Genomic DNA, 13,367 nt, shown 5'->3' with positions numbered 1-13,367 from the left:
ATGTTATTTTGATAATAGATTGAAGGCAATTGGAATACAAGGACAGTATTGGTTTGAATCCTTTCTAAAAAAAATAGAGGCTTTGTGTCATTCAGTGAAATGATTTATCAGAGTATAAGTTGTTAAAGACTTACATATCAAGTAAAATGAAAATCAAACATATCTTCACTGTGGAAAGCAGACTGCGGAGTACCACAAGGATCACTGATATCGCCAATCCTATTCAACCTAATGATGACCCCACTAGCCAAGGACCTTAGCCAACCAAGGCCTTAAACCTTTCATCTATGCAGGACGATGTCACCATATACATACCCTTACACAGAAATCGCTAACGAAATCAAGATCGGCTTGAACACCATGGACTCCTGGACAATGCATTTCAACTAAAACTCAACAAAGAAAAAACACACTGTCTCATCTTTCATCCCAACACATCACGGACAACCCTACACTATCAGCACCCCAGACCACACCTTCTGCCTGAAAATCCTCGGCATTACATGGACCGCAACATAAGACTAGAGCGCCAAGTAAATCCACAACGAAGAAAATGTTCTACTCAATGGGCAACTCAAATGTGCGAACAGTTTCTCCAAGGGAACATTTCGTAACCTGATACAATCAATGGTACTAAGCCACACAGGACTACTGCAATGGAATTTATGTGGGATGCAAAGAACAAACCTCAGACCGCACAAAACACGGGCAGCAAGACTCATCTTCGGAAAAACCCGATTTGAAGCGCAAAACCCCTCTGCGAAAAAACTACATTGGCTCCCAATCAAAGAATGCATCGCCTTCAAAATCTGCACGGTGGTTCACAAAATATCTACGGTAAAGCACCGGTACACATGACAGAACTTTATTGACCTACCAACCAGAAACACATCCGAATCAACATGAATGTACTTAAATCTCCACTACCCAAGCTGCAAAGGTCTCAAATACAAATCAACGTACGCATCCAGCTTTTCCTACATCAGTGTCCAAGTGTGGAACGCTCTACCAAAAGCCTTTGAAAACCATATATGACCACTTACACTTCAGAAAACACTCATCTGTTTAAAAGGCTTACCCTACCGATCCAACGTAAATGCCTGATCTCTGCGACACCCAACATTAAAGTTCATAATAGTCACTACACAACTCTCCCGTTGTAGGATTACTTTATGTGATCCTACCATACGAACCTTCATCCTCCCACAACATCACCTTGTATTTGTTACTCTGGAGTCTGGCAACACAGCTCTCTGGCATGATTAAGCCACATTGAGCCTACAACTAGGTGGGAAACTGTGGGATACAAATGTAACAAATAAAGACAGGTGTCCCTCAAGGTTCCTGTATCTGTATTCTCTTCAGTGTCTTTTTGATACCTCTTTGTCAGTTACTCAACTGTTTTGGTATACAATTCAGACTATGGAGACTAATTTTGCAAATAGTCTGAAATAAACATTAACAAATCTCAGATTATGTTATAGATGACATATGACTCACCAACAATGTTTCAGTATGATAATGAATCTATTCCTATTAGGACATTGAGAGCTCTAGGTGTTATTTTGGATGATGGTTGACAATGAGGAAGGCCTGTTGGCCGAAACAAGGACCGTGTAGGGTCCTAATTAAACTTTTCTGGCGCTCTTACTCCCTTGGTTTTGGTCTGTTTGGGTTTATCTTCCGCCATTTTTTGTGATTTGTTTCGTTTTCATGGGAGATTTGGACCTTTCTTTTGTGTGTTTGACAATGAAGCACATGCACTAAAAATGATTAAATATGTATATTTTAACTTGAGATTGATAAGAAATTTTAGAATGGTGGTACAGAGTTTAATCGTTCCATGTTTTGATACACAAGTGTATTGCTGTTAGGACTTCAGAAGACACAATCTTTACAGACCGCTCAGAACTCGGTGACTAGGGTTTTGGTTAGAATGACTAATTTTGATCATATAACACCAGTTCTGAAAAGCCTGCATTGGTTACCTATAGAATATTGGATTCAATTTAAAATGGCCTGTTTGGTGTTTAAGATATTTACATAACAAGTTTCAGAGATATTAGCAACGAGACTTCATGTGTATCATCCAATTCAAGCAACTGTTGGATATTCCATCTCATCATGTGATACCCACTCTAGTGAATACAGAAGTAAAATTTTTAAAATGCTGTGGACCAGTTTATTGGAATAAATTTCCTTTGCAAATACGGAATATTACAGACTAAAGAATTTAAAAGAGAGCTTTAAAGCATTATTGTTCATGAAAGCCTACAGCTGGGGTAATGCATGACCATGCTAATATTTGCTTCAGGACTTTGATTTGTTAAATATTTTGAAGTGTCTTTTGTTGTTTTATTTGTTTTTAGATATGTAGTTATGTAATCCACTGAGAACGATGGATCAAGCAGAATAAAAATTTTAAAATAAATATATTGCAGGGATGTGTGCCACTCTCTTTCTTTTTGAGCTTTCTATCGGAAGCTTGCTTTTCACTAATTTGTGTTTTAAATTGGGTGGGCTGTCAGAAGGCAGCACTGATGGGCTGGGAATATCTTTCAGTAGTTCATCCTGCTGGACTAGTGGCTGTAGATCTTTTATGATTTTTTCTAGCTCTGGCCCTTATATGTTACTATAAGGGGGATTCTCTCTGTGGCTTTCTTTTCCTTGTACTGCAATAGGTTTTCCATGGGTATTTTAAGGGAAGAGGCAATATTCTTGGAGATTATTTTGGGGTTGTACCCTTTTTGTTTGAAGGATTCTGTCAGGATTTTGAGATGTTTATCTCTGTCTCTGGGATTAGATCAGATACAATGGTATCTTGTGGCTTGGCTGTGTATAGTAGACATTTTGCATTTTGAAGAGTGGAAGATGGAGTTGTGGAGGTAACTGCATTTGTCTGTAGGTTTCCTGTATATAGCCATTGCTGATGGAACTGTGGTGTCTAAAATATTGTTTTGTCTGAAGAATAGTCAATTTTGGAATTCGATTGTAGGATGGTATATATTGAAAGAACTGTGAAATTGTTTGAGAGTCTCTTCTCGCCTAAACCAAATCATAAAAATGTCATCAATATATCAGTACTATTTAGGGATTTAGTCTGATATGTATTGAAAAATTCTCTTTCCAGTTCAGCCATGAAGAGATTAGCATATTGTGTGCCATCGTGGTGCCCATCTCAGTGCCCATGATTTGCGGATAGTTATCATTATTAAAGTAGAAATAGTTGTGAGTTAGAATAAATTTGATTAATTTTGTAATAATTTCTGGTGAGTATTGGTGGTCCAGGTTGGATGTTTTTAAGAATTAATCACATGCAGCTGTGCCATCTGCATGGGGAATATTGCAGTATAGTGATTCAACATCCATTGTGAAAAGAGAAGCACTTGGTGGTAACTGCTTGAGTTTAATTTGTTCAGAAAGTGTGTGGTGTCTTGTATGAAGCTGTTGTCTTGTGCATGAAGGATTTAAGAATGTCCTCTAAGTCCAGATATTTCCTCTGTAAGTGTGCCAGTACCAGATATGATTGGTCTGCCAAGTTTGTGGATTTTGGGTAGCATGTAGAATGTGCCCACAGAAGGATGGTTTGGTATGAGTTTTTAAAGATGTGGCTTACTTGCTTTAGAAGTGTTTGATAAGATTTTTCAACTATTTAATATAATCCTGTGTGGGTTCCTCAGTTAGTTTCATATAGTATGTATTGTCTGAGAGCTGTCTGTGTCCTCCTTCAATGTATTTTTGTGTGTCTATAATCACTGCAGAGCGTCCTTTGTCTTCAGGTTTGATGATAATGTTTGGTTATTTTGTAGAGTTTTTATAGCCACTCTTTTTCTGGTGGAGAGAATTTGTACAGAATTTTCTTTTGTTTGCTGGAACGTTGTGATTTCACCCTATGTCTGAAACTTTCTGTGTTGTGTCTAGTTGTTTTGTCCTTTGTGTGACAAGAAATACGTACTCTTTTGTTTAAAATTGTATTCCAGTCTTTTGGGAGTCTCTTTATTGTAGAAATATACCTTCATGCGGAGTTTTTCTAAAGAATTCTTCAGGTCTGAGTATAGTTGAATTTCATCTAGTTTGCTGGAAAGACAAAATGAAAGTCCTTTAGACAGTACAGAGGTCTCATGCTGTGATAATTAGTAGCTCGAGAGGTTTACTATCCCCATTTGATTTGCACTTCCATCAGTGTGGTCAGTGGGAGTTTGCCTGCAGGGCATCTGCCAGCTTCATGATCTCCAGGTTTGAATTCTGATTCTCATATACCTTGGATGGATTGGAAAGTGTGTCCAGGTTGTTTGGGTCTGGTCCATCTGGTGTTTTGTCGCTAGTGTTCTGAGATGAGATGCTGTTCTGCTAACCTCATAAGGTAGGGGTTTAGTTCTTGCATGTTCCTTATGATTTATTCCTTGTTGGGTTTTTATCATCTTTTTCCTTTTGTAGAGTTGATGTATAAGTTCTACTTCCATCAGAACTGCTGAGCTCCGAGGGGTGGCGTTTCAAGATGGCGGACGCTGCCTGTTAGCACGCATCGAGGCTCTCTGGATGTTTTTTTTCCCTTTCTATCTTAAACACAATAGTTTTCTCTTTGAAAGATGCCGCATACAAAAACGAAAGGGGTGGTAAAAAGCTTGCCATCCGTGGCAGGAAACCACCACAGCTAGTCCAGTCGACCCTTGATAGTTTTGCTACGAGCACACCACGGGAGGAAGGAGGGAGGAGCCCTGCTGTGGGAGCGTGTGGAGGAGCGACGACTCCCCTGGGGCTAGTAACCAACTCTTTCCTCGCCAGATCTTAACCCTCCTCTGTGTCCAGCAAGCACAAGAAGGAGGCAGAGTTTTCAGAAGCCTCTGAAGGAGAGGCTGAGGAATCCTCGACAGATGGAGCCTCGCCCGGGAAGACTGCAGATGATTTACAGCAGGAGCTATTAGCTCCCACAGAGGTAACCCTAGGAAGCTTTGGATAATGTTACAGCATTTGAATAAGACAATTACAAAAGCTGCTTCGGACACTGCTTCTTTGGTGACTAAAGTTGATCTTTTGTCTGACTCTGTAGAAAAAATCAAGCAAGATACTGATAGCCAGAAAATACTTTTCCAACAAGAACTAAGTTCATTAAAAACCACAACTGAGTGCCTGATTAAGTATAAAGTTATTATTCATAACAAAATCGATCAGATTGAAAACTTTAACAGGCGGCTCAATTTGCGAATATTGGAATTTTCCAAAAATGGTAGAACTGAGTGCCCTTGAATTGTTTAAAAAAATATTTGTCTGATATTCTCATTTCTCTAGTCTTTGAGCAAGACTGAACTCAATAATGAAGTTATATTTTAAAAATGCTTTAAAAGAATTCTTGGGTGCACAAATCTGGATCTATTTGGATGTTACAAGAGCAACTCAGGAAAAACGGAGAAAGTTTCTTGCATTAAGAGAAGATACTAAAGCACTGGGGGCCAGTTTTTTACTGGCATACCCGTGCAAATGTATGATAAGATATGTGGGTAATAAATATGTTTTCTATAAACCCCAGATCAGCTGAAAAGCTTTATTGCTTTAAAGAAAATTACCAAATGACTTTCGGGACTAGGGTGAGCAACGTAATTGTAAAATAGTCCGTGGTTTGGGTCAGGCTTTATTGCCTATTATGAATTAATATGATATATGTTCTCTTCCATTTACTGACCTCCCCCTCTAAATTAGTGGTGTAAGAAAAGAGGAATATTTACTTTAGAATAGAATCTTCTTTTTGTTATTTCAGATAATATCTCTGTGTTTCTTGTAACAAGGTATATCTTGTGAATAAGGTTTGAAATATTATAAATAAATAAAAGAACTGCTGAGCTCCCACTTTCACTATAAGCCTGCACTTACTTTAGAACTGCTGAACTCCCATTTTTACAGGTAGCGTACACTCTTTATTGTGAACTTGTGTGCATGATTTAAAATTTTCTTTTCTTTATTTTTATGAGAAACTTTGCGTGCCATCATCGTGCCTCTATGATGTCCCACCTCCTCTAATATAATTTCCTGTTTCTTAATATAGATCTAGCAGTATCTAAATAGAACCAACCACTGTCTCCGTACTAAAATTAGTACAGAAACCCGATTGAGACTATGCAAAATATTGAAACGGTCCAAATAAGATGTCAACTGGGGCGGTGACCACCCCTCCATGATTTTGACAAACAAGAGGATGGATGCACCAGGTCTATATTCGATATGATTTCAAGATTGGTGTTACTCTTTCAAATGGAGGAGGTTTGCTGTCTGGTGTGACAGCAAGGCCCTAGATCCTCTTTCTTGTCCTACACAGGACCCTGCTTGAATACCTTCTACACTTGTCAGAGTCTGGTCTGAAGACCAACTCCGTATGAGTTCACCTTAGTGCAATTAGTGCTTATCATCACCGTGTAGAAGGTAAGCCTATCTCAGGGACAGCCTTTAGTGTGTTTGCTTCATGAGAGGTTTGCTTTTGTCAAAGCCCCCTGTCAAACCTCCACCAGTGTCATGGGATCTCAATGTCGTTCTCACCCAGCTGATAAGAGCACCTTTTGAGCCACTGAATTCCTGCCATCTGAAGTACCTTGACCTGGAAGGTCATTTTCTTGGTGGCTGTTACTTCAGCTCATAGGGTCAGTGAGCTTCAGGGTTGGTGGTGCATGCACCTTTTATCAAGTTCCATCATAACAAAGTAGTCCTCCACACGCACCCTAAGTTCCTGCCAAAGGTGGTGTCGGAGGTTCCGTCTTAAACAGTCAATTACCTTGCCACTTTCTTTCCTCTTCCTTATACCCGCACTGGCGAGCGCAGTTGGCATACCTTGGCCTGCAAGAGAGCATTGGCTGTTTACGTGGAGCGGACAAAGCCCTTCAGACAGTTCGCCCAATTGTTTGTTTCTTTCGATCCCAACAGGAGGGGAGTCGCCATCGGAAAACGCACAATCTCCAGTTGGTTAGCAGATTGCATTTCCTTCACTTAGGCCCAAGCTGGGCTGACTCTACAGGGTCATGTCACGGCTCATAATGTTAGAGCCATGGCTGTGTCAGTGGCCCACTTAAAGTTGGCCTCCATTGAAGAGATTTGCAAGGCTGCAACGTGGTCATCAGTCCACACATTCACATCTCACTACTGCCTTCAGCAGGATACCTGATGCAACAGTTGGGTTGGACAGGCAGTGCTGCAGAATCTGTTCGGGGTTTAGAATCCAACTCCACCCCCTAGACCCATTTTTGTTCTGTTCCAGGCTACACTCTGTTAGTTGAATTTGGTTTCAGGTCAATCTATGTTATGTTCTTGCCGTTGCGAGGCCCAATTGACCAATGTTCATTATTTTGAGTGAGCCTGGTTGCTAGGGATACCCACATGTGAGAACAAGCAGTCTGCTTGTCCTCGGAGAAAGTAAAGATACTTACCTGTAGCAGGTATTCTCCGAGGACTTCAGGCTGATTGTTCTCACAAACCTGCCCTCTTCCCCTTTGGAGTTGTTGTTTATTTGTCTTTATGCTTTTTGATTAAACTAAGGAGGCATGCTCGCGCTGTGGGCGGGAAGCCGTTCGCACTGCTCGTGCAACGGAGCTCTCTGAAAAGACATTGTATTTATTTTGCTTGCAAAATTTTTGCCGATTCCTGGGCTGCCACGGACGTTGACCCACATGTGAGAACAATCAGCCTGTTTGTCCTCTTGAGAATACCTGCTACAGGTAAGTATCTTAGCTTTATCTGCATCAGGTCCCATTTTATTCCAGTGGGCCCTGCTTCAGATAACTCGAGCTAATCTTTAGTGAAAGACCCCCTTAGAGTGAAATACAGCAGTTAGAGAACAGGGCAAGGCAGTTTAAAAGATGGGAATTCCCTACTCTTCCAAACCCCAAGCTGCTCCTAGCCCGCAAAACTACGCCTCCTTGCAACTGCTGAACCTCTGCCCCACAAACTTGCTTATCCCCCAGAACTACCCATGCATCTCCTCCACACCCATAAACTACCACTCGGCATACTGCTCCCAAATCCCAAAATATCTACTGCAACTGCCACACCACTACCAAACTGTTCCACTCTCTAAAACTGCACCATTTCAGAAAACTACTCCAACTGCCTCACCACCCTGCAAACTGCCCCTATCCCCCAAAACTAAGCCACCACAGCTGCCCCAGCATTATGCAAACTACCCCACTCACAAAATCTACTCTATTTACAACTGACACAGCACCTCACAAGCTACCCCAAACCCCCCAAAACTTCACTCCTGCAACTGTCCCACCCTCAAAGCTAGTCACCCCACAACTACCCCTGTTTGCCATGGGTAAGGCTAGATTTAATCCATTGAGAAACTTTGCACATACTTTATGTTCACATGTTTTTTTTTTTTGGGGGGGGGGCAGGGGTCCTACTGTTTGGCTTTTTTCAGAAGTCTGCAGAATTTTACATTAATGTCTGGAAGGTGTTAGGATTAGGGTTACCATATTTGTGGAGACAAAATAGAAAATACACAAAAAAAAAAAATGCCCCCAGCCTCGCCTCAGCTACACAGTCATCTTGACCACCCAAGAAAGTCAAATTCTAAAAGCAGTGAAAATACTGGTAAAAGTAACAGAAGTGCATTTCCAAAATAGCAAACATCCATGAACAGCATGTCCCCCTTTCCTTTCCCTCCCATCCACAAGCAGCTTGCCCCCTTCTCTTCCTTCCATGCATGGGCAGCTTGTCCCCTTCTCTCCCTTCCCTCCTGGGCCTACCGTACAGCCCTGGTGGTTTTTTCAGGGCAGGAAAGAACCCCACTCTTTCCTGCCTGCTGCCGCTGACCTGCTCACTGCTGCCACTTCTTGAAAGTGGCTGCAGAGACTTCAAGCGGTGGCCTCACAAGACTTCCAAGAAGTCTCATGAGGCCATCACTGGAAGTCTTGGCAGCCATTATCAAGAAGCGGCGACAGCGAGGAAGTCAGTGGCAGTGGGCAGGAAAGAGTGGGGTTCCTTCCTGCCCCGAAGATGCCACTAGATCACCAGGGCACACTGTGTGTGGTAGGTTCGGGGGGAGGGAGAAGGCCACAGCTGAGAAATCCTTACATACAGGCTGGCTGGAAAAAACCGCTCGGATCCCTGACAGTCCTCTGAAAAGGAGGACATGTCTGGGGAAATCCTGATGTATGGTAATCCTAGGTAGGATGGGTAATATGCAGACATTTTTCTTCAGTTCTTTAGTTCCTCTCACCCCTCCTTCCCCAGTGTGAGCATTCCATACTTGCTTCAGTTGTAGCTAGCAGAAGAATCCAGCCAATGGAAAGGCAGCAGGGGAGGAGGACAAGAAGGCTGCTGTAGTCTCAGGAAGGAAGATGGTGATCTGGAGGAAGATGTACTGTAGAAGTAAAGGTTTTGCATGTAGTAGGGGTGCAAAAGAAATAACCCCCCCCCCCCCCGCCAGAAAATCTCCCAATAAATTTCCATAGTAGAAGCAGTTCCAACAGCTGCAGTGTACATTCACTGATTTACTGTAACAGTGATTAAGGAATTGCATCTTTCAAACTGCTATCATCTCCAGATTAGACACACAGAAAGCACACAAACATACATTCACACACACCAACCCCTCCCCCCCCCCCACTCATATGCAGAGGGATTGTAAAGAATGTACAACAATACAGTAAGATGCAGCAAATACTAATACAAAATAAGTTAATCTAATACTAAAAATATTCAAGCATTAGCATGTAATATTCAAAAATGCTGAAAGAATCTTTTTCTATGGAGATAAGCCCTCAGAAACTAAAGGACTGTAGCCTTTAGTGAGACATGGTTAGACATTCAAAACCAGTACTTAATTTCTATCATAGGGCTGACAACTCCATTTTTTTCGTTTTTATATGTGCAATCATTTAAAGTTCATCCGTGAAAGCTTATGTGAACTCTTGTAAATCTTCCAATTTAGTAAAAAAGAAAGCCAGCACTTAACTCTCAAATGTTCTATGGGGCCACTGTTTCACCCCTTTGAGGCTTTTTCAGGAACTAGTTCTTTAAGATCAAGACACCAAGTAATATTTGTTCTCTCTTGTCTCTCTCTCGAAAATGGTCAGCGCCATTTTCGAGAGAGAGACAAGAGAGAACGAATGGAATTTTCAGCCCAATGATAGAAATTAAGTACTGGTTTTGAATGTCTAACCATGTCTCACTAAAGGCTTTTCTCCATAGAAAAGGATTGTAAAGAATTCCCTGAGCTTTCCCTACCTGTTGACTTACAATTTTGTTGAGCTGTTGAAATAAGAGTAAAAAGAGAATAAATCAGGACAACATAGCTTACCTTCAGTGTCTGACAGCAGTGTAGTACTTTGATGCCATGCTCATGTTTGGCCAGTTTGTGATGTTTACATTGCATGATACAAAACTAGTGTAATAGAACGGCATTATTAAATCTGGAGCAGGATGACTGAGCATTTCTTAGGGCATTGTTGCTCTGATTTATCAGGTACACCTTTGCTCTTAATGACTTTGCCATAATTACCTTTTTATTGAATACTTGCAGGTATTTCAAGATTTTTTCATAATGGCTGCAGTTTGAGAAAAGATGCTGTTGCTGCCAGCATTCAGAAAGTTCAGAAAATTCTACAGTGGTTTGAGAGCCAGGACAAGCTTCACTTTTATGCAAGTTCATTATTGTTTGTTTACGAAGGTTCTTCTCAGCAGATTGGAAGGTTGAGCGATGGAACCTTGATGAACAAAGTAGTCGTACCCAAAGGACAAATGCCAGATGGAGAAGTACTGGAGTATAACAACAACATTCATGTCACGTGTCCTCCAGAGAATGGAAAAATGGAGTCCTGTGTAGACAAAAATGTGTCTAAAATGTATGGACTGCACAAAAAGGCATGCTCTAAGAGTGGCCATAGTCAGGTTTCACAGAAAGTAGAAAACCTGGAGAAAGGTACATTATGGAACAGTTCTTGTGTTCCACAAGAGCATTTAAATGGAAACATTTTAACCCAACTGGAAAATGTGTTCTGCAGTACATCCCCAGAGCTAACAAAGAATACTGAGGTGGAAGTACGAATGATAGATTTTGCTCATGTGTTTCCTAGCAACACGAAAGATGAAGGATATATATATGGGCTGAAACATTTGATTGTTGTGCTACAAAATATTTTAGATGATTGAATTCTTCACCACATTTCTTGTTGTGAAGGGCCAATAATGAAGAGCAACAAAATATAAAAGTTTCTATACTTGCAGAGCTATTTAACTTGGTTTGAATTATGATTCTACAATAGGATGTCTGCCTTTGTATGATTGGTAGAAGGGTTTAACTTTTTATAACCTTACTCAGGAAAACTACATGGTAAATTAACTCATTAGGAAGTTAGGAAAAGGTGACAGTTCGTGAAGTAAAAAGGAGATTGTACGAACTTACTTAGGTAAAACATTTGATTGTTCAGAATGGATGAAATTATGTATACTAAATGGCACCTATAGAATCCATCTTGCACTTAGATGATTCCCTCAAGCACTATTATACCTCTGAAGCTACTAAAATCTAAATGTGACCTAAAAGGGTCAGTAAGTCACAGACAGATAACTTATACTGAAACATTTTTTTAAATTGTTATTTCACAGAATGGGTCCTTTTTACTCTTGAAGGAAGAGGGAGCAAGAGTCCGAAGGAGTGCTATAAAATCCACGTTTACTTAGTAATGGGAAAAAAATTGAAACCTCATATGGTTGCAGTGTTGTAGGGTTAGCACACATGCTGGCAGAAGTGTGATTCTTCCCTTATGTACAAAATGATATTTTTTTATAGAAAAGTACAAATGTTTTTAAAAACTTGAAGTTTTCATACACTCCTCAGGGTTCCTTTGCCTTTTCTTCTGAAAGGAGTAAGAATATGTTGAGTTCAATCAGTAGCGTTTAAAAATACATGTTGTATTTTTTATAGTATTGGTTTCATGGTTCAGTTTCTGATCATCATTTTCATATTTCACAGTAATAAAATCTGACAGAAGGGGAAATATAAATTTCAACATGAAATGAAAATTTGTTGAGAAATAGGAGGCCCATCAATGTGTTAAAAGGCATTAACATTTTCCATAATTTAAAGATTTACGCATAAAAGTTTTTTTGCTGTTTTCCTCTAATGTGGCATTTACTATCTGTTCACAAATCATATGTGACTAGAGGATTGACTAGTATGATGTTGATCATTGTCCTCAGTGTGGCATCACTCTTAGCTACAGTACTGATTAATGGTTTTCTGGCAATGAGGATCAGGTTTACCTCCATTTGTTATCATAGCATTAGGGGCCTCTTACAAAGCCATGTCACCGATTCGCGGTGTGGCAAATGAGAGGAAGCAATTCTTAGATGAGATAATTGTCTTCAGTGTAATTGGGACAAGGTGGGGTCCTTGGCATTGTCCTTTGCTGCCTAGAGTATATGAAACTGAAATCAAGGAGAGAAAAATAACTGGAAAAATCCTAACATGAGGAACAAAAATGTATTGTGTGTGTGTGTTTTCTGCAAGAAAAGGAATAGTCTGATAATGCTTGCAGTTTTTAAACAAGTAAAACTTTTTTGGGCATCTACCGAGGTGACCATCTTAACATAAATATGTTTCATCTCATAGTAGGCTCAAGTGTTTCAGAAGAACTGGATAACCAAGAATGCTGATTGTCCCACTCCAGTCCTCAAAGGGCTATAAACAGGTCTAGTATTAAGGTTAAGCAGTACTGGATAATTATATTGCATCTTTTATCAAAATGGTTCACACTTCTTAACTTGGTCTTTCCTTAGCCATTAAAGAAGAGCTAATGGGGTCCCTAGGGAACACCCAGGGTATTTGCATAAAAAATATCCTTTTAAAAAATCTATTGCCTATGTATGTTGTGTTTTGCTTTTGCTAGTAAAAGGTTTGACAGTCTGCTTGCTGGAGATATCAAGTGTGACTGAACAAGCTGTGCAGCATTTAGGGTGAATTTTATAGTTCTTTTATGTGCAAAAGTAGGTTTAACATATTTTGAGTATTCCAAAATCAAGAAATGGACAATGTAAAGATCCAGTCCAAACTAGTTCAGGAAATATTTGAACTAATAGGAATTATTGAATTGTCTTTTAATTCAAAAAAGTTTATTTAAAAAAGGAACATTATTTGGACCCATGGCTGCTGCTGCTGCTTAATGATAAGCAAATGATTGATCCCTTATAACTGATATTTATTGACCCTGTTTTATGTAGAACATGTGTAGTCTCTATAAGCTTTTAGCCTTGGCCCCAGAATGCCCTGGTTCTTCTTAATTTTATATGGCTAAATTTTGACCTGACATTGACTTGTTCATCCAAAATCTGTTAGCCAGCACAGAATATTTTATTTTCTGAAAAGCATATATGTGGTTAAT

At 40.0% G+C, this 13,367-nt stretch overlaps 1 protein-coding gene across 1 annotated transcript in view; it reads left to right on the top strand.

Annotated features, from left to right (window-relative positions):
- IPMK (inositol polyphosphate multikinase) overlaps nucleotides 1–12,089 on the top strand; it is a 114,125-nt gene extending 102,036 nt beyond the window's left edge. The window contains exon 6 of the mRNA XM_030203100.1: nucleotides 10,508–12,089. Coding sequence (XP_030058960.1) covers nucleotides 10,508–11,136 — 629 coding nt within the window. The 3' untranslated portion in view covers nucleotides 11,137–12,089. The remainder of the gene's footprint in view (nucleotides 1–10,507) is intronic.
- The last annotated feature ends 1,278 nt before the right edge of the window (nucleotides 12,090–13,367 follow it).

The sequence above is a fragment of the Microcaecilia unicolor genome, chromosome 5 (assembly GCF_901765095.1).
Source record: "Microcaecilia unicolor chromosome 5, aMicUni1.1, whole genome shotgun sequence".
NCBI lineage: Eukaryota > Metazoa > Chordata > Amphibia > Gymnophiona > Siphonopidae > Microcaecilia > Microcaecilia unicolor.
The sequence above is the reverse complement of the archived record's forward strand: the minus strand, read 5'-3'. Positions and strand labels throughout refer to the sequence as shown.